The sequence below is a fragment of the Astatotilapia calliptera genome, chromosome 6 (assembly GCF_964374335.1).
Source record: "Astatotilapia calliptera chromosome 6, fAstCal68.1, whole genome shotgun sequence".
Classification (NCBI taxonomy): Eukaryota; Metazoa; Chordata; class Actinopteri; order Cichliformes; family Cichlidae; genus Astatotilapia; species Astatotilapia calliptera.
Genome location: NC_137427.1, coordinates 13534738 through 13562274, shown reverse-complemented (window position 1 = coordinate 13562274; position 27537 = coordinate 13534738). Strand labels below are relative to the sequence as shown.

General features: G+C 37.5%; 1 protein-coding gene across 2 annotated transcripts in view; it reads right to left on the bottom strand.

Annotated features, from left to right (window-relative positions):
- Positions 1 to 27537, bottom strand: part of tusc3 (dolichyl-diphosphooligosaccharide--protein glycosyltransferase subunit TUSC3) — a 79887-nt gene that overhangs the window by 40129 nt on the left and 12221 nt on the right. The window contains exons 2-3 of one of the 2 annotated variants that reach the window (XM_080302788.1): positions 21516 to 21566; positions 804 to 973 (exon numbers count right to left, since the gene is read on the bottom strand). In XM_080302788.1, coding sequence (XP_080158914.1) covers positions 804 to 973; positions 21516 to 21566 — 221 coding nt within the window. The remainder of the gene's footprint in view (positions 1 to 803; positions 974 to 21515; positions 21567 to 27537) is intronic. The other variant, XM_026170406.2, reaches the window with a different exon arrangement.

Below are 27537 nucleotides of genomic sequence, written 5' to 3'. Positions count from 1 at the left end.
GATAAAACTGGTGTTTTTTTTCTATTGATTAAGCACTGCTTCCAGCCAAGAGTGATACCATATATGCCCTATAGCTGCAGAAAAGGCTAACATTGTTATCTTTTTACAAAAAAAAAACAAAACCAGATAAACATAAGAGGTTTTTGGACAAAGTGTGTGTTCTCCATTCTTTAAGCACCGGCACCGTTTCAAAAGTACCGGTTTGGTACTGGTATCGGATAAAACCTAAACGATACCCATCCCTACTCATTATGCGTATAAAACATAGCTTTACACAGAATCAATTTCTTCCATTCCAACCTCTCCACCATCACGGACAAGACAAGAAAAAAAAAAACTGTTGAAGAACCTCAGATTAGATTAGAGAGACAGTAATCTTAGAGAGAGTAATCTAATTTGTTATACAGGTACTTGACCTTGCTGTGTTGTACCTCATTCTGCTGCAAATGTGATACAGGTTGGATTTTTTTTTAAGTAGTAATTACAATTTAAGATTGCAGTTGGAGTTTTGTCTGTTGTTGTTGTTGTTGTTATTTTTTTTTAAATCTCCCTGTGCATTTAATGCTTCTAGTATATAAGTGGCTATGGGACTTGTTCTGTGGACAGTATTCATTTCCTTTTGGTAGTACAGAAGAAAAGAACATGAGTTTAAAGGACTTTTTCACTGTAGCCCACTGAGAAAACTCACAGGAGGGCATGACATCTTGGGCAATAGCGGGAAGGACAAAGGAATAGCTGTTACAGTAAGAGCTATGGCACATTGTGTCCTACAGTAGGTGTACTGCGCGTGTACGTGTATATACCTGCAGACAGAACATTGCCTTTGAGGCTGTAGGGCAGTGAACATGACGATGACAGAGTAGTTTCTGGGTGGGGCCTTGACAAAACGACGGAACTTGTCCCCATTCATCCGGATAACTGAACGCCGAGAAGACCACTCCATCATCTGGTCAACTTTCTCTGACAGCAGGTTCTGAACACCCAGAAAAAGAAAGAGGTGGAAATAATACATCCCATTAGGATTTTATAGGAAAAAGAAGAACAATGCAATCATAGTTAAGTAACAATTCAGGGAAATAAGACCGTAGTATGTATGATCCTGCTTCCTTACATTTTATCTTAAAAAACGGCAATGTTTCTTCCAGCCTTTTCTCCTCATGTGAAACATGTATACTCTGACTGAAAGTCCAAGGGTGACTCAGTGGTGGGTGGTAGAAGACTTAAATAAAAATAGGTTTGACTACTGGCCTATAAATATTAATAGGGTACAAACTAATTTCCCCCTGAAAATTAGGGCTGTCAGCGGTAATGCGGCGTTAACGTGGTCATCACAATTAACGCAATTTAAATTTTTTACGCGCTCAACCCATCTGGAGTGCAGAATGAACAAACTTCGGACAAACTGCCCGACAGGGGCATTTCAGGGATTTCGACTCCAGATGGGTTAATTGTTAATCGCGTTAGTCGTGATGACGGCGCATTGACGATGACAGCACTAAAAAAAAATATTTTTTCTGTTGATGCTTCTATTAGCTCCATCGTTATTAGCAAACTTACTCATGGGCAAATAAATAAATAAATCATCCCTGTAAAAACAATTGACGATGGGCTCAGCCTATCGTCGATAGTCGATATATTCGTCCAGTTGCCCAAGCCTAGTTTACGATCATGCTTTCTAATTCTCACTGTCAGTTTTTAGAAGCCATCATATACACGCATCTCTGGTATTGGCAGAGGGACATTTAATTCAGGGTTGAAGCATGGCAGAGATCAGCGGCAAGCATTCTGTCATCACATATTACATATGTAGATTAACTTTTCATCTTACTGTCTCCATTACTCTCTCCCCAAATTTGGTAGCATTGGATCAAGTAGACAGTAACTAAATAATTTAGCATTGCACTTCACTCCAGCTACTAATTGGGCACAAAATCTTTTTTGCTCACTCTTACATGTACGTACACACACACACACACACACACACACACACACACACACACACACACACACACACACACACACACACACACACACACACACACACACACACACACACACACACACACACACACACACACACACACACACACACCAGGTCATAGACTTGGCTGAAGAAAGCAGAGCTGTTGTCTAAATCTCTCCAGTAAACTGCCTGGGGACAAGATTGACAGAGACAAACAAAAACTAAAAGGAGGAAGAGGAAGAGAGTGAGGCAGAAATAGGCAATACACACAGCTGCTGACATGTGTTTCTGCAGTATTGCTTGTGTGTTTTAGACAACACGCACACACACACACACACTCCTATATATACATGGCCCAGGAGAGCCATGTATAATGAGGAAGGAGATTCCCAAGGGAACACGAAAAGGCAACAATAAGTACTACACAAAAACACAAATGTATACACAATAGTGTGAATGTCCACATGAGGTACAAAGTGGTTTCTATACACCTCTGCTTTTCTGCCTTTGATTTATGTACCTTGTTGCTGCCCGTGTGCATTCACCCCCAAAAGGAGAACTGTCAGTCCTGGATGCCAATCATACTGCAGTAATGATGCACTGTCTAACATTTGTTTTACACACACACACACACACACACACACACACACACACAGAAAAGATTCAGAAGTACTATGTGAGTATAGATAAGATTGCACACTATTTTTTCAGGACCATTACAGAGTAGCTAGTTTAAAAAACTACAAAAAAAACAAAAAAACAAACACTTTTACTTGTGCCAATTTTCAGGTATGAGCTGCTGTATGGAGGTCTAAAATGAGGGGCTGAAGCAGCAAGGAAACACAAAAGTTATTGAGACAATATAAAAGCAAGCCACAAAACATACATTTATATTTAAATTTAGATTTTGCACTGTACTACATTATTTTCTGACAACTAATTGGCATAAAACTGCATAATTACATTATCACACCATTTTGAGAGTGAAATTATGGGTCTTATGGCATGTATGATTAGCCTTACTGAAATTATTTTACAGCTGCACTGCTACCAGTATTAATGTTTTACAGCTCTACTAAACTAGCAATTTAAAGTAGTTTAATTTAGCTTGAAAGCATTTCTCAACTTGTCCAGTCCCACAGTTAAAATTCAATCAAGTAAAATAATTGCGTGGGCAAATAAGAGACTTATTAAGCTATATATGCGATTAACTGCACTCCAACGTTCCTGGTTATTTTCTTTGTGAATGTGTTTGAAAGTGAACATTTTTTTTGACAATGCAAAAGACTGTCATTAAATGTCAAATTTAGTCATTGTGTATGACGTGTAAGGTCAGATAGGATGACTCTTCAAAGACAGATGATGACAACAGCATACCCCTATACTGTGGTATGATAATGGGGCAAAGAAATGAAATGTTCCTAATAGCCAAGTGTTGGAGTGATATTTCACGATTGTCATTTGTACTTAGGAACATATAATCAATAATCTTTAGAGGTATATAATCAATTGCATATTGATAGGATGTCTGATCCTTAGCAGTCTGCGAAGACTGTTCTCTTTCTGATTTATACTATGGGAGGACACCTACTCTGTATCTGCTTAAGTGTAAGAGCCCTTTGGTTAGGTGGACCGCTGGACTCCTGTCACCAGCTTTTTAAGGAGGCGTTCACAGGGCCATATCTTGACACAAACACACACACACACACACACACACACACACTGCTCTTTGTTCACATATATGCCTGTGTAAGATGTCACATGTTAATGAGACTATGCATATTCATGTGTGTAAGCAATAAAAGCAGCCTGCAGGGGGACGCAAGTTGAAGTGGGTTGGAAACAACTGCTTCCCTCTCGCGAGTGAAAACTTGAGCTTTGTGTGACCTCGTTCCTGAGTGAGTTTCTGTTTATCCAGCAGTATCAGAGTTAAAGCTCTGACACCAAGTCAGTCACCTGATCCAAATCAAAATATCCACAAACAACGCTATAGGCTGGGCACAGGGGTTTATGTAAAAAATAGAAGCCCACAACATTCCAATGAATTCTACCTAAAATGCATATCGCAGGCATACAGTAAACTGAATACTGTTCTTGAACCGTCTAACATTCATCATTTTGAAATGTAGCATTTTCTTCTTCTAGCACTGAATAATTAAACATAGAAGAAAAAGACTTTAATTTTGGCTTTGCTTTGCCTTTCCTTTTTTTTTTTTTTAAAGATGCCTTCAGATGACTAATGAAACCATACACACTGCAAAGTAAAAAAGTTAAAAAAAAAAAAATCTATCCTATGTCAAGGATACAGCACTTTGTGAAAAAAAAAAACAAAAAAAACAATGTTGTTGGGAAACTTCAAAAGACCCTTGGTAACAATAGAAAATGAAGCATAAACAGGTGCACATAAGAGAGTCATAAACAAGTTGAGTGATGCAAAAAAGAAACTTATGTGAAAAGTAACACATTGTAGTGCTTTCTTTGCTTTTTGAAACTTAACTTTGGGCAATACAAAATGTTAAATATAAGAATCACATCAATTTGTCACCAAAGCACTAGTTGTTATATGAGAGTCACAACACACACTTTGGCGTGGGCATGGAAATGAATCTTAACCAAGCGTGCATGTGTGCGTGTTATCCAGTGAGTAAAACGCACAAATGGTCTATAGATATCCTGTTTTATCCATCTCCTTTTGTATTACTAAATATGAATCCCTTAACCTCTCTGTAACACACACACAAAAAAACTATAGTTCATAGGGTATGGAGCAAATTGTAACACTAGAAGTAAACCTAGAAATAAATATTTTCTATGTTCACAATTTTCCATTTTGCTCTCACTCTCTTGTCTCATCATATCTATTTCTTACTTAATCTCCAGTTCATTCTGTGTCCCTGCTTTTCTTGTTTCCTGAATTGTTTTATCCTCTTGTCAAACACCTCACTGTCATTTCACATTGCTTTCAGCGCAAAGCCACTACAGTGCTAAGAACTGAGTGTCATGACTTGTAAAATAAATACAACAAAAGTTACTTTACAACAAACCCACAAAGATCTTACTAGCAGTGCATCCCAACAGCACAGGAAGATAATTTGAAGAGATGTGATTAGACAGCCAGGAGTATGATGCATGACATATAAGGCAAGTGATTCATCCAGCAATGACCATGTAGAAAGAGGTTAAGTGGGGCATGAAAGAGGCCAGTTAGTTTCTTAGTCATCTAGTTGCACAACCATACACTTACTCTGCCAGCCATAAAACTGTTAGAAAATATATCAGTAAGTGAAACAAGGGACCAGTTTGTGAATTAAGAAAGCTAGTTATAAATTAATCTGTCAGCTATGTAGTGTTGAATCAAAAGCTGACATGGTCAACTTTGCAGCTGATAACACTTTTGCATCACTTTGTTTGACAGAGGTTAAAGTTCCCACCCAAAATAAAAAGGCAGCAAAGGTTTTCTGTGAAGAAGAATGATGTGAGAAAGATTTTCGAGGAACATTTTAAAGACTGATTCGACTCGTTCAGTCATGGCTGCTACGAGTTTTATTTTTGTATTTTTTTCTTAATAAAAGTCCTTCACCTCTCATTTGAAAAAAAATTGTAGTTTCTACTTTAGAAAAGCCACAGAGGTCAATTAGTTTAAATCTCTATTGTGCCACTTGAAATTCTCATTTTGATTTTCACTGTTTAAAAAGATAAAATGCACATGCAAATTTTTTTTTGTCATTTCGAAAAAGCATGCACAGAGAAACAAACTGTCCTGTCTTCATTTTTCTGTCTTCAAAGACCAACTGAGAAGTTCCTTTGAAGAAATGTAGAGAGTACAATTTGTAACACTCTTCAATGATGGTGCCATAACAAGGGCACATGCACGGGAAGGGGTGGGGTTGAAATAAATGATTTAAAAGTTTCCTACATATGTTTGTATATGTGTGTTTCACATCAGCATTAGTCTTAAAACCTCTATGGAGTATCTTTATATACCTCGTTTGCAAACAGCCAGGGGTTTGATCTGTGAATACTCAACATAAAAGCTAACAGTGTTTGTTTCTCTCAACAATCCCTTGCTCCAGGCAGTCTTAACCAAGGGCTATTGTGAGTGAATGGGTTTCTGCTTTGGTCATCAGCCTCCAAACAGTTTGCTTCAGTTCTCCCATTGAAAGGGGGATTACTAGAAATTGACTTCATATAATAAAGGAACAAAGACTCGCTCTTCCTCTCTCATCATCAGAATCATGTTGCTTTTGTAAAACCCAACAAAGACTTATTCATGGTCAGTTTCTTGTAATCATAGTGTCCTTATGATGACCTTTCTGTGTTGTGCTAAAGTAAAGATACATAAAGGATACTCATATACTGATGCACTATAAAAGCTCAAGAGGACACAGGAATTGAGGAAGGAAGGAAAAAAAATAATACTCAGTAGTTCTTTTCTTTTTATTTATTTATATTGAATAAGATATAATGAAAAATATAGGAAGGATGTTAGCAAGAGGTTAAAGAAATCAGGGTGTATAAATTAATTCAGTGGTGGGTAGGGCTGCCACGATTAGTCGACTAGTCACGATTATGTCGACTATTAAAATCGTCGACGACTAATTTAATAGTCGACGCATCGTTTGAAGCTTTGTAAGATCACAAAGGACGCAGGAATGAGTACCGGTAGTAGGATTTAAGAGTGTAATAACGGACTGAAACAGAAGATGGCAGCACTGCATGTACAAGGATGCCAGCTGCCGTTAAACCCCGAAGAAGAAGAAGCTGTGTCCCAGAATTCATAGCGCAGCCCAGCGCAGTTGTCAACAATGGCGGCAGCTAGTTAGTTTTAACTTTACTCTTATTATTCTTTCTGGGGCACAAAATAAACGTTTAACATATTTTCAGGCTTGAATGTAGCTGTGTAAACCTCAAATATCTGCTCAGTTTATCAAGACACCACATATTTTCAAAAGCGCTCCGACGTTTTCGGAGACGTCTGTTACCCACTAGCTCGTTAGCTAGGCGGGGGCAAGGCTAACTAGAGCCGTGAGAACACCGGACTCCCCGCAAATCATTTTCAAACCCACCGCCGTCTTTCGCTACTCAGGTTAAACATATATATAAGTCACTTAGATAACTTAAAAATGTTATTGTTTGGCTTTCTTTAGTATTTTATTTGTTCCTGAGTAAATCGGTTTGGCTGAGATTAAAGTTATAGTTTTTGCACAGCTAAAGCTGTCAAGCAGACAGCTGATTGTCAGAAGTGTGAGACGCTGGAGAATATACTCCGGTGTCCTGTTATATTTTAGAAAGCAAGGAGTTTATTAAACTTCACCGAAACAATCTGCAAATTTCATTAAAAATTAATAAACTACCATCTTGTCTTTATTTTTAGTTAGCACAAACACTTCAAGCTGTAAGCTAATGATAGTTATGTAAGACCAGATGCTGCTGGTGCAATAAGCTGTACGTCCAATGGATGATGATCTGATTAGTCGACTAATCGCAAAAATAATCGGTGACTAGTCGACTATCAAAATAATCGTTTGTGGCAGCCCTAGTGGTGGGATAGAAAATAAAAAAAGAATCCTGCATGTGGCAATGGGTACTAACTAAGGGGATAAAAAAAAAAAAAAGAGGAAAGAACATATTTGAAAAATAACGTTTAAAAGAGGGAACAAGACAACATAACAGAGAACAATTATTAATATGGACACGTGAGCACAAAGCCATAATAAGAAAACTTTCCCCCAGACTAAAAATAATGCAAACATTTGTTTTGCATCAATTTGTCCATTTTCAAGCAGATCTCTCACACACACACACACACACACACACACACACACACACACACACACGTAATCAGGGAAATTCTGTGAACATGTTTTCAGGATTTTTAAAAGGTAGAGAACAGATAAGGTGTTAAGATGCTATCACATATAACATCAGACATATTGGCAGCATATCTGTGCAAGTCAGTTATTGCTCCTCTCTCTCTCACCTCCACTGAATAAAACAAGCATTCATTTTGCCGACTCCACACTTGTCAGCCCATAATCTGTGCTTCCCAGAAATATCATGACTTGTCACTAGACATGTTTGGGTAAGGATTTGTCAGCTTATCTGCCTAATAACAATTATTTGAAATAAATGCATTTTTCTGTTCCCTTTGTCAATCCGTCACCCTCTGGTGATTTAATTTTACTTTATATCTTTTCTTCTATTAGTGCCAATGGTTGTCTCTGTCAGCGATGCTTATAGAATATCTGAAGGTTTGCCTATTTTTTTTCCTTACAGATTACAGTTTTTTTCCAAACCTCCAAGGCAAATGGTTTGACATTTTAAATCTTCTGTCTTTTTCCCCCCATAGGGTGCCTAAGTCTTTTGTGTTTGTTAGTTTAGATTGTCTGCAAAGTTTCAACTGAACTTTTTAACTTTTTTTTTTTGACAGTTTAAATGCCCATTAACAAGAGATACAGGCCAAATGCGAAGAACATGAAACTAATAAAACAACATGCATCATGCGAATGACTAGACTGAATGTTCAAAGGGTAAATGATTATATTATGAAACGGCTTCATTAAGACCTGCGTTTAGAGCTCTGGGTAAAACAGTTTATGTAAAACGGTTTATTTCCTATTTGAATTCAATTTGACATCACTTATTTTTCAAACGAGTCACTCTTTGGGCCATATTTACCAAGCACGGTAAATATGCTTTTCATACAAGTTTCATATAAAGTTTTTATCTGTCTTGTAAGATTTATATATATCTTTTCCATATGGGGTGTTTCACTCAAGGAACAGCTCGCCAGCACAGATCAAAGAGAGACTTGGAAAGTCTGCATTACACCATAAACCAAAGGACTACATTTAATCTCTATGGTTGGTAGGGTTTTTCCTCTTTTTTTTGTTTGCTGATTTTCGTTTAAAAAAAGAAAAAAGAAAAAAAACCCAAGCAATCTTATGAGAATTACTTGTGGAACAATATTTTAACAAGAATTAAGAGGGTAAGTAGCAGCCAGGTGCTGATTATCAAATGCACTTGATTAACTAATCATCAGCAAATGTGACCATCACCTATAAAAACTGATGTTCTGGAGGATTTAGCTGTCTCAAACAATACTAAAGAGGAAATACATCAATATCGATGTTTGAGAAGCAGTTGTTGCTGCTTATTGATCTGGAAAGACTTCTAGGGCCGTGTCCAAACAATTTGAAGAGAATCATTGTGTTGTGAAAAAGATTATTATTTTCCAAATGAATTTGAAAAATATTCAAAATAGTTAAAATAATTAACCCCAAGGTTTGACCATGGAATGATCAAGGAGAAAAAAAAAACGCTTCTCTCTAAAACAGCACATATCAGGACAGAGCAGCTTTACAAGCACAACAAATCAGCACAAACACCTCATACCAACAGGGGAACACAGTGGTGAAGGGGTAGGCTTTTTTGCAACACAGTATCTGGGCATCTTGCATGTATACCAAAGTATTCCACAGTGAAATATGAGGCCATTTGTACAACTGTTTAAGCTTGGCTAAAAATGGATCACGTAACAGGATAATGGTCTCAAGCACAATAGCAAATCTGATGGCTGGGGAAAAACCTGATTGAATTGCTGTATAGGATCTTAAGACATCTGTGACTAAACAAATAAGCACAAATCTCAAATAAATAAAGCAACAGTGTAAAGAAGACTGTCAAAATCCTCTACAATGATGTGAAAGACTGATTACCACATGCAAAATAATTACTTCTATGTTATTTCTGTGTAGAGTGGTTCTTCAAGGTTTTGAAGGATGGTGCATACTTTGTTTTTAATCACACTGCTTCTTCATTTTGGTTTAATTTTCATTAAATAATAACATGTGCGCGCTACGTTAGGGCTGTGCGATATGACCAAAATTTCATATCCCGATATAAGAATTCTATCGTACCGATAAGATAAGATAGAACTTTATTAATCCCTCGGGTGGGTTCCTCTGGGAAATTCGATTTCCAAAAAAGCACAGCACCGACAGAAGTTACAGAGTTACAGAATATTTTATATATATATATATATATATATATATATATATATACACACATATATACATATATATATATACACACACATATACATATACATATACATACACACACACACACACACACACACACACACACACATATATATATATAAATACAGAGACAATATAAATAAAATATACAAAGGGGATAAATAGAATAAATAGGAATAAAAGATAAAAATACAAGTGAATTGCACATTTCAAGTATTGAGGTCTATTGCACTGTTGACTATTTACAAAAGTATTGCACAAAAGGTATTGCACAGTGAGGTGAAGAGGCACTACAGCTTAGTTGTTCCCTCCTTTGTCCTCCTGTTTCCCCTCCCTCTCCCCTCCAGAGAGGAGTTAAACAGTCTGATGGCGTGTGGGACAAAGGAGTTTTTAAGTCTGTTAGTTCTTGTCTTTGGGAGAAGCAACCTGTCACTGAACAGACTCTTCTGGTTGTTAATGGCCGTGTGCAGAGGATGCCCAGCATTGTCCATAATGTCCATCAGTTTCTTTAATGTCCTTTTCTCTGCCACTGTCACCAGAGTGTCCAGCTTCATGCCGACCACAGAGCTAGCCCTCCTGATCAGTTTCTCCAGCCTGGATGAGTCCTTCTTTGCTGTGCTGCTCCCCCAGCACACCACAGCATAGAAAAGTACTCCAGCAACCAGCGATAACGATATAAATCACAAAAATGTAACATTTTTTGTGAATTCTGTGAATCTCGTGCAGCTCGACTTGCGGGAAGTGTTTCCAGCTGCGCGTCATGTAGCTGTATTCGAGTGTTTTAACCGATGCATGAAACGATACATTTTTAGACATAAGTTGTAACGGCCGCCGTTTTCTTTGTGAGTATTTATTACACGGCGTGCTGCGGGGAGAAGCCTGTTCTAACGTTTGAGTCTAAGGTTTATTTTTTAGCACCTGGCGGCGCTTTTTTACTTCTCATCCGTAAATAATCTGCTCTTTCACGTGATTCAGTTTATTTTGAAAAGTCTCAACAGGATCTTGAGCTTTATTGTGAAAGGTTTGTGGAACATAAACAAGCGGGCACGCGATGGTGTTACCGTCGTCGTTGCTAACCACAACGCATAAAAACAGGCGCTTGTCCGTCCATAGTGTGGTTATATTAAATATAAGAGAAAGAGAGAACTTTAAATTAATATAGCCACTACAGTGACCATCAGAACGATGAAAATATATTGCCGTAAACAGTTTATTTTGCGACACCACGAAACAAACGATAGCGTAAAATGAAACGATAGACGTTTTTATATCGTCATCCGATATATATCGTTATATCGAACAGCCCTACGCTACGTCATGCGCGCTGTTTTTAACTAATTTACCTAAGGACTACAATTGTTTGGGGTTTTTTGTGTGTGGGGTTTTTTTTTTTTAAATATGTCAAATACATAAAACATTACGTGACTGTATTTGATTTATATTCATCCTGTCCTCTACCCTTATTTTTCATTTCCCCCACCTTTTCAAATATAGAGCACCAATTGGTTTTATAGAGCAATGGTGCAGTTTGATTTTGTTATAAAGACATCCTAATAAAAAAAAATAAAAAAAAGAACTCAGGATGGAGACACAGGGCAAGGGGTGAGTCTGACAATAGCGAGTCAGTGCAAGAATCAAGGAGCATATGGTCACTATACTACTTCCAGCAATAAATCCAGGTGGATGGAAGGAGGATCAGAAAATAAATGAAAAAAAAAAAAAGGATGAAAACAAGGTATGAGGGGAAAAATGAAAAAATAAATAAATAAATAATTTGGGCAAGTAACAAGTAACGATGACAGAGGGAGAGAAAGAGAATGTAATAAAGAAAAAGAAACTGAGAAAGAAAAAGTTATGAAGAAGGTCAGGCAGTCAGAAAAAAACTAAAACCTTATGTTACTGGGAAAGGGTCTCAAGTCTAATGTGAGTTAATATCAGTTTTAAACCTGAACAAGGTCAATATTAACTGAAATTATTAAAAATTAGTGGAATTCCATGATGAGGAAAAGGTAGGTCAATCATACAACTACTCCACAGGACTATTAGAATGAACACATACTGCTTAGCTTACCTGACTTTATACCATCGAGAAGGACACAAATGTTCCTTTGTGTTGAAGAGTTAATCATTAAGAGGAACTTTATTATATTGTTAAAGTTATATTTTCTGGAAGGGACCAAATCTAAATGAATTTCAGTGCACTGCAAAAAATTGTAGTTCTTTGCAAAAGTCTTGAGACACCCCTCATTTCTTTATAGTTTTCTAGGAAAATTGCAAATCTGTGCAGCAGTTTATTAAAACAATTGCAAACACACGTGGAAATACAGCATACAGGGCAAAACAGAGTTTGCACAATCCTAACAAGTTTGAAGGTCCGTCCTTCTCTCACCCCCACGTGGTCACGGAAAATGGCTGGCTCTCCCTGAGCCTGGTTCTGCTGGAGGCTTCTTCATGTTGAAAGGGAGTTGCTTGCTCAAATGGGGTGATTTGATTGTTTGGGTTTCTCCCTCTTTTTGTAGGGTTTTTACTTTACAATCTAAAGCACCTTGAGGTGACTGTTGTGGTGATTCGGCACTATATGAATAAAACTGAATTGAATTATTTAGTTTGACCACCTTTATTCTTCAATACAGCTTGAGCTCTTAGGAAAGATTTCTTGTAATTTCTGTAAATAGTCTCCAGGAATAGATCTCCAGACTTCCTGAAGAATGCTGCAAAGCTCTCCTTTGTTCAATTATCCGCCAGTATGATTCCACACAGCTTCAGTAATGTTGAAGTCCCAGCTCCCAGGACTTCACTAAGGTGTTAGAATGTGTTTTCATTGGTGTTAGGGATCATTATCACGCTGAAAAATTAAGAAGTTGGTAATCAGATGCTTTCCAGACAGCATTGAATGAATATATAAATAAGAATGAATTGAACTGAATATCTTACTAGACATCACATTATTTTCCTTCCCACACATAGTTGAAGGAATACAAGGCAGCATTGTAGGCCAAATTATTTATGGTTGCACATGGTAAACTTTTAAATTGTGATATATTACTAGCCAGCAATACATTTTTTGGGGGGAATGACGAGAAATAACAGTTTGTTCGAGACCAAAGACACATTGAAATATCCTCAAAAAGAGAAACCAAGGGGGAAAAAAAAACTAACACATTGCAAACAATTTCATAAGATTTCGTTTTATGACCTTTAACTTTGTAATATTTCAATGTGTTATTAACAGAGTTTATTATAAAACTGACCTTTATAAATCTGATTTTATTATAAATAACCCTCTGAAAAGGTTCAGGAATAAGGACTGGACTAAAAATAAGTGACAATTGAGCCAACGTCCAAAGACAACTACTGGAGAACTACTCCTCAAGACTACTGTAAAACATTTACAAGAAAGTCTGGCTCCTTGGAAGGAAAAAATAATAATTCAGGGGTGGCTCAAAACCTTTGCACAGCACTGTATTTCAAAACCATTTCAAAATCATTTTATTCTTAACAAGAATACCTAAGTGGAGCCCTAAAGATGTGTTAGCTGTTCCTTTAAATTTGAACAGAAACGAAGCGAATGTTAGATTGGCTTTTTTAATGAGTTAAGTTAAGTTGAGTAATTTCTCTACTTGAAATGTGCCTCACAATTTGAAGTGAGCAAAAGACAAAACAAACAAACAAAAATGTATGTGTTACACTGTTACTGTGGCAATATGTGCAATATGTGCAGCATTCATTTAGTATTTCACACACAGTTTGAGTGTGTAATTGAAACTTTTAAAAGAGGAACAAAGAAAGGGCCAATCTTTACAGTGTGCTCTGTGATTTTAGAAGCACAATTCAGTTGTGGGTGGTATTGTGGTTTTATTAAGCACAGAAGCAATATGGTGGTACAGCTTGATCTACAACCCCCATCTTTCTTAATCCATCTTACAGGAAAATCAGAGGAAAAATAAGAAAGCAGAAGACTCAAGGACTTTAGTCAAATGGTGTGAAAGGCTATTGTGTAAAAATGAGTATGTAAAGATAAAGAATTTGCCATTTGACGCACTAAAACTATACAAAAAATAAAGAGATGAGATCTAAAGAGTGACAGGAGCATGTTAGAGAAATGTGTAAATCTGAAGGGTGTATATGTAGTCAGTCAGTTCTTGAAAATGCCATGCCAATAAAGTACTCTGGACTCAAACATATTTACATATTTGATTCAAAAATCAAACAAAGCCTGGTTCATGGCCATACGTTTAAAAAAAAATGTTAAAAGAAGGATGTAATCAGAAATGACACTTATTTATAAATGCATTCTGCCACAAAATCTCTTCTTAATATGATAACAGACCATATTCAAGAAATTTACAGCACCATCGACCATTTACTATTACATTTTTTTTTTTGGACACTATTGGACACTAAATCATGAATATTTTAAAATAATTATTCTGAAAGCCATTTATTTTGTTTCATCCCTTAATTAACCATTCAGTGCGTTCCAACAGCACAAGATCTATGGTTACAAGTAATTCAGTTCAGATACACTTCAGCACACTTCAATTAGGTGAGAAAGAAAAAAGTAAACACATTCCTTGTCCTGTCTAACAACAAAAAAATGAAGGTTCTTTTTTTTTTGGGGGGGGGGGGGGGGGGGTGTCTCAGTTTAAATTGATACACCTGTCTGAGATATACATCAATAGTTTTTAATAGGCTTTAATAGACTCCCCCTGGCTTCTGCTCCGCGGCTGCTGAGTGAACCCTCATCTGGGACTCTCCTCAGCTCTTACTGGAACAGTGGCGCGGCTGCCCCTCTGTTGGTCTTCCATGGTTTCTTGTGTTCTGGGGGCCTCTGGATGTCTGGAGTTTTGATCTCCTCCATACCTGCTTCACACCCTGGAGGACGGGGCTGTGGCCCCCCCACACTCCCTAGCAGATCGTTACATGGAGAAACCTTTGGAATACAAGCGCGCTGATCCACACAGGTATGCACGCAGGTGTTCACTGCTCGTAGACCCAAATTACACCTTTCTTGGCTGCTACTTCGAAGCACATCTGTCCTGCGTGCTGCACAACAACATTGAATATTTAGTATTTACTGCTGTTTACACTTAGCTAGATTAATGCGATGGTGTTGTGTTTAGTATGTTGCTTTGTTTCTTTTTTTTTTTTTGTCTTTTTTTGCTTGTTTTCTATTCTTCTCTCAACAGGTGATCCAGGAGATTTTTATTTTTTTTCTCCCCCCCTTTCTCACTGTCCCTCTCCCCTTCTGTTTTTCCTTTCCTTCCTCTTTCTTTCTCCCTTTCCTATCTCTCACTCATGTCTGTCCCGTCTGTAACATCTGGAAATAAAATATAATAAATAATAAAAACAAAGATCGACCAAATGGACCAATACGGCAATGCCACGATGATCCATTTGGCAAAGTAAATCCATTGGGTATCCTTGTTGGTCTTCAGACAACAATTCTGATGGCTAAAGAACCAAATGGGACAGGCGAAAAAAAAAAAAAGTTTTTAATAGGCTCAGTCAGGGCCAAGTGCACAACACACATATTTTTAAAAAGTATGACTGGCCTATTTTGCTACTTCATTAGCCTTTAAAATCTATTCCTAGTATTAGTACAGACTAGAGATGGCACGATACCACTTTTTTATGTCCGATACCGATACCGATATCATAAATTTGGATATCTGCCGATACCGATATGAATCCGATATAGTGTTTTTTAATCAACAAAACTGTTTTTTAAATATCTTGCTGCATTTTGTATAAGTTCATACTCAAGTTTAAAACAACAACTACACTAAAGCTATTCTGTTATACCTGTATGCAAAAAAAAATATTTCATATTTCAGCAATACTGATCAATCTAATAAACTTAAACCTACACCATCCTCCCTATTCTGGTATTTTAAAGAGTACTTAGCGTAAATATTAAGCAACCTAACTAATAGGGTTCCAACTCCCAGCAACAACAAAAATAAATAAATAAAAAATAGGGAACCACCCCTCACGCTCCACCTCATGATGCTTAATCGCCGTAATCAACCTTAATTTGATGCAGTGTGAAAAAAAATGCACAGAAATCAATTATTTTTCAAGAAATATTAAATAGATTCAACATCTTTCTTCAACAGAATTGCAGACTGCACAGATGGTACCTTCCCAAAGTAAAAAGTACTATAGCTTACTAGGGTATATATATTAGACTTAATAGTTACTATATACAATAATGGACTTCTATTCATTTTGCATCAAATTAAAACTTTGGGTGTCAGATAATTATTTATTAAAAGCTAGACATTTTAAATGAGAATAAGAAAGAAAAGTATGTCTTTGTGCCCCCTTTTCATGTTAATGCCCTATCGGCCCCCCTGGCTAAACTTTGCTAGATCCGCCCCTGCACAGTTACCAGCCGTCAGCTACATAGAAAAAGATCCTGGAGTAGAAAGTAAGATTAAATACATTCTAACAACAGCTGATCAAGCTTAAACGTGCTGCTGTTGTTCAGCCGCTGGTTTCCTCTTTCTGGTGCAAAGTGGGCCAAAAGCAAACCAGAGAGACGGACTCGCAACAGAAAAGCCGATCAGCTGATCGTTAAGCAGTTTCATGATTGAAGTAGCAGCAAGAAGAGGCAGTCGCTCCATATATCGTTTGTTAAGCTTAACGCAGGAATGCTTTACAAACATTCAGAGATGGACTTACACACTTGCTTTACTTCTCTCGGGGATAACTTTGTCAGAGATGAAATGCCAGGTTGCTAGCGAAGCTCCAAATGCTATCCAGACCACCGACAGGTCCCGCATGCCACAGCCGCTCTATCACGTGATGCATACTGCTCCGAGTGCTAACGTTCTGAGGTGAGTTACGGCGTGTTGCAAGTTTTGTGAGGTGCTTTCGTGATATTTAATTAAATTTTTCTCCGATATCCGATCCAGTAATTTAGGTCAGTATCGGACCGATACCGATACGTAATATCGGATCGGTCCATCTCTAGTACAGACATACTCCTAATAAGCCTCATTCACATTTGATATACATTCACGCCTTGGTAAGCAGTTTCACTCATTCTCACAGCTTTCAACAATAATTCTATGAAAAACCTCCAAAGAATATCGCAAGTACACCTAGATCAATTAGAAATTTGAACTTTCTTCAAATCTACTGTCTATGCTCTACAATTCAGTTTCCTTACATTTTGTCTGGTCTGCGTACTTTCTTCCTCCATTCTTCTCAAGCAGTTTTTAAACTTCAACATGGATAATATCACTTGGATAACAATCATTTAAAATTTCAATCAAATAACAGGCTACTGAAAGTCACTACATCTCTGCTCAAATGAATCCAAGAGAGACTGAATGTCAGACAACAATTTGTTTTGTTCTAATGTATTACTACCATATTCAAACAAAATACACTGCAAAGGAAACTGTTGTGCATACTGTGGAAAAAAACAATACTAAAAAATATTTTCAACTAATAGTTTAACATAAATCAGGATTATATAAAGAATCTTCTAATATGATGGGTTACTCAGTGGATTTAGCATTGCTTTTCTAAGCAAGCTAAGAGTAAGCAAAGAGACAAGACTGAGCAACATAACCTGTGAGCAAACATCTTATCTAATGATGGCAACTTTTTTTTATTTTTTATGTTTAACCTTAGTTTAATGAAGCACATACACCAGAGTGGGGTGGCAAACAGGCTAAAGAGGCCATTTCAGAATGAGCCAGCATAAAGCCAATGCAGAGAAGCTGCTGTCCAGAACCTTTTTATTTTACTGCCTGGAAATAAAACCCATGCATTAAAAGCTTAAGCCCTTGTTCAATTGCTCAGAATGCAGAACTTAGAGCAACTGCAGTAATGTTATTTCTCATAGCCCAGCTGTCTTATAGCCAACTGCAAAGTGGTGTCAGTTGGGAAATGGTGAACTAGTGCTAAACAGATAACGGTCTGAGCTCATCAAGCGAGACTAATTGGCTGTTCAATAACAGTATGGATGATACGTGACCACGAGTTGCTCAGCTAAAATAAGAACTGCAATCATCGTAAATCAAGCTCCTTGTTAGACATGATCTGTCAGTCATAGTACAGTTTTTTTTTCTTTTTTTCCAGTCAAGAGAGTCTTTGTGAAAGTTTTACTGCATTTCAGCATAGGCTTCTGTTAACTTGTTGTTGTTTTTGTCAACATAGGAATCAAAAACTTAAAATAAATAAAAGCGTGACATGACTAGAGATGGGAATTGGGAACCCAGTCCAATTACTTGAAATTGTTAGTCTGCTTGCCTATCAGTTCTGCTGATCAGTTCTACTTGCACTTGCGCTGCAATCAGCTGATTTCAGTTTGTGTGCCAGAGGAGGAAAATAGTGACACAGTGTGCAACGTGGATATAAATATTACTTGTATTCTTTTATTTATTTATTTTTTTTGCACAAAAGTGCAATGGTAAAGTGCAAACTGCATCCAGGACAGAAACAACCTCATTATACTTTTAACAGAATGTCAGCGCTTTGCAAGCATCTGCACAGATAGCATGCTAATGCTAAGCTAGCCAAGAACTCAAAGTGATGTTACAGTTGAGTGAATGCTGACCCCAGCACAGTTCCCTGACCCAGAACAGGCAGGTTTCAGCCTCTGTTTCTACCTGTTCATGTTTCTAAAATATAATCATTTAAAATATAATCACTATGGCAATCGCTTTCAAATCTCTTTGTGCCAATTTTCAAAGCTGCCTTGTCCAGTCAGCTTTCTCTTCATACCCAAATATTAGGAATAAGATCATATGTGGGTCCTCATTAGGATAGGGATTTGTGTTGGTCTGTGGGATTTTATCCTATAGTTCTCTATTGTTTAATGGTAATTATGACAATGCGTTAGGTCATTTTACAGAGAAAGCAATGTAACAAGTAGTGTAACAAATTGCTTGCTCTGGGAGTAAGTAACTTATGTCACTGGTGACTCCCAAAGCTGAGCCAATGAGAAATCAATGAGAACTGATAAGGATTCAAATAGATAAGTGATATTAGCACTGCAATCAATTCAATTCAATTTCAATTCAATTTTATATATGTAGCGCCAAATAGAGCTGGGCGATATGAGATTTTTTCATATCACGATATGTTTTTTTCATTTCAGGCGATAACGATATCTATCACGATATAAGCCAAATAACTATATTTGTAAGATTTAAATGTGCCGTTGCTCACAAGTAAAATGTGAAATAATCAGCAGCTTGTTTTTATTTAAATATTTATTTCCCATAATAAGTTCAACAGGGTAGATGTACTTAAGGAACATGAGACTTTTTCAGATAAATAAAGGCAAATATTGCAAACTACACAAAAGGCAGCCGCTAAAGCGTTTAAGTTTCAAAATAGAACAAACGAAACAGACTAAATTGTCAATTCCACTTAGAAACAAAATATTAATTCTAAAAATAAATCTTAGTTTGTTTTACAGAAGAATAGACAAAGCTGACTAACTTTTGTCAATATCAAATAAACTGAGAACTAAAAGGAAATTCTCAATCTCTCCTTGTTGTATAGCTGAGCTTTTCAAACAGTTTTAACAGTTACTTTAGTCTGACAAAAGCCGAATGACGAATTAGCGCTTCAAGTCAGAGACTGAGGCTACGTCCACACGTACACGGGTATTTTTGAAAACGGAGATTTTCCGTTTTCGTTTTAAAAAATAATCCCGTCCACACATAAAGGCAGAAATGAAGGAAAACGCTGCTATGAACATGCCAAAGCAGCAGGTGGCGCTAGATTCCTAGCCGTGCAGAAATGTTGGCCAATCAGAAGTCTAGAAGCCTCGGTGGGAAAAAGTAAACAAAGCTGGGGCATAGAAGCAGAACCGAGTCGTATGTGTGGACGGACAGTAACTGTGTGTATATGTAAGCATTTAAACACTGCAGAGAGTAGAATTAACAGTAACAGTATTGTAGAAATTCATTTCACCGAAACAATAACGTGGCGCACAGTGTGACGCATGCACCAGTTTATTGTATTTCCAGACTTGCTTTCGGCACAATTTACAGTGCACGCTACTCTGTTTTTTGTCAGACTTGAAATAGCCGAAATACCTTCACACTACGGAACTTCTATGGCTCTTCCGTTCGACAATCTCTTCGGCATTGGAACCATCATCTGTTTTCTCTTCGGTCACGCTCGGTTGATTTTTCTAGTCGGCACACTCATTTCCTCCATTATGCGCTGGCTGCTTCCCAAACAAACACACGTGCGGCTTGGCACTTGTGCTGTACGTAACAAGTCACGCGACGTGACGCTGCGGCTGTGATTGGTTCGGCTCTGCGCTACTGAATTTGGATTGGCTGACCTTTTTTTTTTTTTTTTGATTTTTTTTTTTTAGAGGACAAGAGCGGCGAGGTCTATCGCGATAGCTTAATTTCTCTATCGAGTAAAAGTTATATCGTGATACATATCGTTATCGTTCTATCGCCCAGCTCTAGCGCCAAATCACAACAAAAGTTGCCTCAAGGCGCTTTAAATGAATCAGAATCGCTAAATTCATATCAATTCCCATCCTTAGGTGTGAGATCACGTATTTGTCACCAGCAGTGTCCTGTGTTTTGATCATGTTGTTATTGTATTTAAATGATATACATTATGTATGATTCTTAGTTTTTATGTACCATGTATGTAATAGTTTTAGGTTTTTACTGCTCAAATAAGACAGTGGTGTTATTAGATTCATATGACTTAAATGAAGCAATGTGACTTCACTTTAGTTTTCCCAGATAACTGTCTTAAGTAAAAACTCTAAAATTGATGACACTTCATCCTGTCTAGAACTCCAATAGGGTCAAGAGCAAGAGTTTCCAAAATTAGTAAACTCATAGTAGTGAAAGGGAGAAATAGATGGAGGTCTGACAATAAAAGACATTTGGCATTCAGCTTTAATCTAAACTGATTTGGTTCATTGTGTCACAGTTGGCTCCGTAATTATTTGGACAACACCCATGTCGTTTTGCCTGTAGATTTAAAATCCATCCAAAATCCATCCACAATGGATTTAAAATTAAACATTCAAGATGTTTCAAGAGCACTTTAATTAAAAGAGTTAAACAACCACACTGAATTAACTTTTTAAAATCATAATCATTTCTATATACTCATTTCACAGTTCCCCATTCTCATATCCTCAAAAGTTTAAATACTAAGTGTAAAAAAATGTTGCTTCCCTTTGTCAGCTCTTTAGTACAGCCACCTTCTCATGCTGCTTGTTTGTGGGTCTCTCTGACTTCAGTAACTGAAAAGCATGCTCTATTGGGTTGAGACCAGGTTACCAACTTGGGCACTGATGAATATCCAGTTTACTTACTTGAGATATACTTTGGTTGCTTTGCAGCATGCTTTGGGTCATTACCCATTTTCAGTGTGAAGCTCAATCCAATTACTTTTGTAGTATTTCGCTGCATCTGCTTTTATATAACTATCATTAGCTTACAGCTTGAAGTGTTTAAGGTATGTGCTAACTAAAAATAAAGACAAGATGATAAACTTACACTTTTTGCAGATTTGGAGTTTAATAAACTCAGCCGTCTGTTCTTTGTTCCCTAAAATATAACAGGACACAGGAGTAAATTCTCTACAATCTCACACTTCTTTTTAATCAGTTTTCTCTTTGACATTTATTCAGCTGTGTGAAACTATAACTTTAATCTCAGCCAAACTGATTAACTCAGGAACAGATAAAACACTGAAAAAATCCAAACAGTAACATTTTTAAGTTATCTAAGTGACTTATATATCATATTTAACCTGAGTAGCAAAAGACCGCGGGAGGTCTGAAAATATGGCGTTATTTTTGTACCACTATTCTGAGCGCATGTAAAAACTTTTGAGGAAAAATTTATTTTGAGCGAAGAAAAGCTAAATTTGACTGACTTGCTGCGTGCAAAAAATGTATTTTAGTGTTTGCTATTATCCATACACACACACACACACACACACACACACACACACACAATAGCAGCCCCTCTCGCTCAGTTTTTGCATTTGCGCTTGCTCGCAATGTGTTGCTTGCGCTCTCAACATTTCTGCCCGTGCGCGCTCAACTCTTTCTGTACACAGTTATATTTGTGCCACAAAACCAGCCAATCACAGACTTGGATGCAAAAAAATCTGATTGGCTGTTTTGGTCTCCAATCAGATCGAAATGATGAAATGCAATATCCCAGAATCCATTTCGTCCAAAACAAACAAGGCAGTAGCGAAGGAACACAGAGTGGTGGAGTTTGAAATATTAGTCTTTCTGGGTCACAAAATAAATTTTTAAGATAATTTCATGCAAGAATGTTGCTGTGTAAACTTCAAATGTCTGCTCGATTTATCAAGACATCACATATTTGCAAAAGTGCTCTAACGTTTTCGGAGATACCAGTTACCCACCAGCTGACCGCATAGCTGGACAGGCCATTGGGCATTTGCGCGATGAGCCAATAATGATTTTTCATTTTTATGTTTGTTTGTTTGTTTTTGTAATGGTATAAACAATGAAAGGTGGTGGATTAGCCAATTGGTCATGATCAACTCCGGGCTGGACCAATTACAATATTGAGGGGAAAAGGAACGCGATTAGTCCCGTACTTCAGCTAGAATGAAAAAGACACAAAGCTGGAATTATTCTGTCTTTACGCTGTCAGCTGCCTCTTCTTCTCTCATGCTCATCCCCTTCCTCTCCTGTTGCTACTTCAATCATGAAACTGATCAATGATCAGCTGATCATCTCTTGTTTGTTTATCGCCCACTTTGCGCCAGAAAGAGGAAAGCAGCAGATGTTGCGGTAAACAACAGCAGCACGTTTAAGCTTGATCAGCTGTTGTTAGAATTTATTTAATATTAGTTTCTAGTATCAGCTGTTTGCTGGAGCCACAGCTGTAAAAGCTGCTGGTCATGATATCAGTTTGGATATGTGGTGAGAGGGAAACATGAAGGTGATACAAATCATACATATATACCAACAAGACAGTGTACATCACTGTCACAACAGCGTTTGTTTTAGTTCAAAGTAGGGCTGGGCCATATTATACCGTTCACGGTAATACCGGTATAATGTTAGGCAACGATAGGAAAAAGAAATATCGCGATAGAATATGAGTAAAACGCGCATGCGCAGTGCCTTTGTTTTCATACGCACATGGCCGATTGTTGAGTGAAACAAATGAACCAGAATTGGTTTGTAAAAATGGTGCAACTTCAGTGATGTGGAACTGGTTTGGTGTTTGTCCGTCAGATACATGACAAAGCACATTTTTTTGCAGAACATGCAAGCGGCCGTCGTTATTGTCGGACTAAGATGCTCTTAAATCTGGGAGTAATCTGGGTCCTAAACTCCATATACTTCAGGTCAAATGAACACTGCAACATCACTGAGAGTTAAAAACTGTCTAAATTCTTTCATCTTTAATAAAACGATCAGCATTGCTGCTTTACCAGGTGTAACTATGAAGTTTAACTTCCAGGCATCCATGAAAACAAAATTTATTACATTTAACGAGTTAGAAGTTAGCAGGAAGCTAGCGGAAGCTAGCGGAAGTTAGCTCGCTAGTTTCGCTAGCATGTTCTGACTGAGAGACAGAGATTTCTGAAAAAAATCAAACGTACAGCTCTGCTATCACTTCCTACATAAATGAAGACAGGAAACTAAACAGCAGTGACGTTTATAGGGTTACTGAAGTTGGGCTAGCTGGTATATAATGATGTGCTACGTGATCGCTAGCAACACAGCTATGTTAGCATAATATAAACAGTGAAGCTGGAGGACGAACACTAACACTTTTCCACTTAAAAAAGTTAACGTTAAGGTTTCTGATAGTTAGAGACAAATGCAATCGCATGGCAGGATGCTGTAAACGGACCAAACTTCAGTCAGAAGAACAACTGAGATAATCCATCCACAATACGAGGTCAGTCATTAATATACTGCAACAACATGGGAATAGAGAAGCTGCCAGAGAATTCAACATTAATGAATCAATGGTACAGAAGTGGAGGAAGCAAGAAGAATGAGTTTAATAAAGTTTGATTTATCTGACTGCTTTGTTTCGCTTAATGTGCCTTATAATCCCGTGCACCTTATGGTCCGAAAAATACGTACTGCACACTGCAGTTTAATGTTGCAAAGCACCTCTTTTTAACTTCAGTGGATATTATACATGGTTATGCTCAGGATATGTCAGCCCATTTCTACTGGAAATGCCTTTTGGTTAAACTTTCAGCAAGGAATTTGCATTTGCACTGTTACATTTTTATAAAGCTTTAATGTACATAAAAACCAGCTTCTTGTTTAAGTGAAAATAAATGGAAGGTTGTGTTTTTGCGCTAGTAATGTTGTGGAGTTGTATTTTGTCTCGCCACAATTATATCGTCAGTTATATCGTTATCGCAAATTTTCAAATATATATCGTGATAAATATTTTTGGCCATATCGCCCTGCTCTAGTTCAAAGGCTTTATGGTTTTTCCTATAACACCTGGTGGTGTAGTCGGCCGATTTTTTGTCAGTTCAGCCTTATATATTACATTTAACCCGAGTGACCACCCAGTCAGCTGGAACACTAAAATAAATTTTTTGCACGCAGCAATCAATTCTGTTCACTCAAATTTAGCTTTCTTCGCTCAATATAAATTTTTCCTCAAAATGCGACACTTGCACCTGCAAATTTTTTTTTACATGCGCTCAGAATAGTGGCACAAAAATAACGTCACATGAAAACGATGTGGGATGGGAGTGCGCTGTTCTCGCCGGCTCTAGTGAGCCTTGACCTCCCAGTCAGCTATCAGGCTGGTGGGTAACAGACGTCTCCGAAAACTGAGCACTTTTGCAAATATGTGATGCCTTGATAAATCGAGCAGATATTTGAAGTTTACACAGCTACATTCTCACCTGAAAATATCTTAAAAGTTTATTTTGTGACCCAGAAAGAGTAATATTAAAACTAAGCAGCTGCCGCCATTGTTGGAAACTGGCTGGGTTGTGCTCTGAATTCTGGGATAGGTTGGGCCACGAAGGATACACCCGACCCATCCTTCAAATCTGGGGAAAAGGAGTACGTATTTGTTGGCCACATTTGGAGGAGTCTTCGAATTTGGACATTTGTTGCGTTGTTGTGATGTAATTGGCCTATAAATGTGGCCTCGAAGGATGCGGCCCCTGAATTTGGACATGGCTACAACACCACAGACTGCTTCTACTTCTTTTCTGGTATTTAACGGCAGCTGGCATCCTTGTAGATGCATTGCTGCCATCCTCTGTTTCAGTCCATTATTACACTCTTAAATCCTACTATTTATTCCTGCGTCTTTCAGGATCTTCAAACGATGCGTCGACTATTAAATTAGTCATCGACGATTTTGATAGTTGACTTAATCATGACTAGTCAACTAATCGTTGACTAGTCGAGGTTTATATTGTTAAATGGTAATTACTTTAGACTATACTTTTGGGGTCATTTTATGCAGAAACGTGAAAGAAAAGTTATTTAACAAATTATTTTCTCCTGGGGGTAATTAAGTAAGATACTGCATTACTTTTAAGAAAAGACTTCTCTGCAATATGTGTAATAATTAGTTTTTTGTGTAATAACCTCATCACTGAACACAAGAGGGGAAATATCTCCAACATGTTCAAACACCTGACCACACAGCATGCAATTAATTTGAATGTCACTACCATTGCTACTTAACATTAACATCTTTGAGTCAAACTATGGTCAAACTATGGACCACTGCAGCAGTTTGCTGGTGACCAAAGTGATTGCAAGGACGGTGATGCTTTCAGCGCAGCAATGGATACCATTTTGTAAAAATTTCATGTAGCAACAGCAAGCAACCTCCTACCAACAAATTGGGGGAATATGACCTGCAGTTACCAGGGGGTTGCTGATCAGTCTCTAGGCCTGTGTGACTGGGGCTTAGCAGTCAATTTTACAGCAACTGCCAATAACCAGTCACAACTGGTTGGGGAATACTCATGAAGTATCCTTGGGCAAGATACTGAATCCCAAGCTGCTCTCTGATGCGTGCATTGAAGTATGAAAGTGTGTGCCTGTTAGACAGAAAGCACTCGTGAAGTACTAAAAAAAAAATATATAGTGCATTTACCAATTTTTTTAGAAAGCGGTGGTTGAAGGGAGTCGCCAATTGATCTCTAGGACTACGGAGTCTTAGAGTTGAAATTTTTAGTAAATATATTTAGCTGGAGAAAGATGAGCAGATTCTAACATTAGTCTCACAGTACTTTTAGGTGTTTTTTTCTGCTATTATAATCACGAAAATCAAACCCCAAACATAATCATCAACACAGCTTCTTCCAGCTGCATGACAGGCCTCCAAGACTATTTGACTGAGCAAATGAGAAGTAGCCAGAAACACGACAGCAATTACTGACATCCTCTGGACAAATACATTCTTTCAAAAAGCAATGTTAACATAATTTAATAACGCATTACCTGTTCAATTTCTTGGTATAGCCTTCCCTAACATGGACTAACACTAAATATTGTGCCCAGGTCAAAAAACAAAACAAAACAAAAAATCTGTCTCTCCTAGCTACTATCTGCCCTAACACATCTGTACTTACCCGCTTATGACAAGTGTTTTTAATATGGCAGACTTATGACAATCTCTTTTTCATGCAGAGGAACACAAAAGAACACGCACAGTTTTAGCCCCATTTTAACACTAGCTTTCATCCATTGAAGCAGAAAGAAAAATAAGAAAGAATAACAAGTTATCTGTGAAATTTAACATTAATAAATACATACATGTATACATCTAAAGGCATTCAGTATAACAATCCAGTACATAATGAAATGTACACATGTATATATGTTAGTCCATATAATATGGACTTGAATATGTTTCTGTGTGAGTGCGTATGTGGCCTGTGAACACATCAGTGTCACACAGGTCTGTCTGGGAGGATAACACCATGACGTCTTATCAGCCCCAAGCCAGACAGACACACAAACACGCTCTGAGACAAACATACACACATAATACACAGTAGAATAATATGGCACCTCATGTCAGCTATGTAGCAAGCCCTGTCACTGTGGTGGTGGGATGATGCAGTGGTGGGGTGTGCAGAAAGGGAACAGAAGCAGGGAGACAGAAGTTTAGGAATAAAGTTGTTTTTTTTTGTTTGTTTGTTTTTTTTTGGGGGGGGGGGGTCTAAAGGAAGATGGAATGAGAAGAGAGTTGACAGGAAAAAATAAAATATAAAGATATAAAGCAATATGGCAACAATGCATTTTCCATAATGAGTAATGAAGAAGTGTAGGGATCAGGGTTCAAAAGTGACAGCCAAGCACCAAATGCAGGTAGATTTTCTGTTTAGTAAGTGAATCTCTAAGGTTATGTTTATACCAAAATAGTAATTTAATTAAACAAAAACATGCCTTCTACCACGTTTTTGTGTAATTTGTGGGCACACCGCAATGTCTTTGTTACAGTTTAACAAACAAAGAAATTCTGCATCATGAGGTTGCTTTGAGTCTATAAAAACACAGGAGGCAGTAGAAGT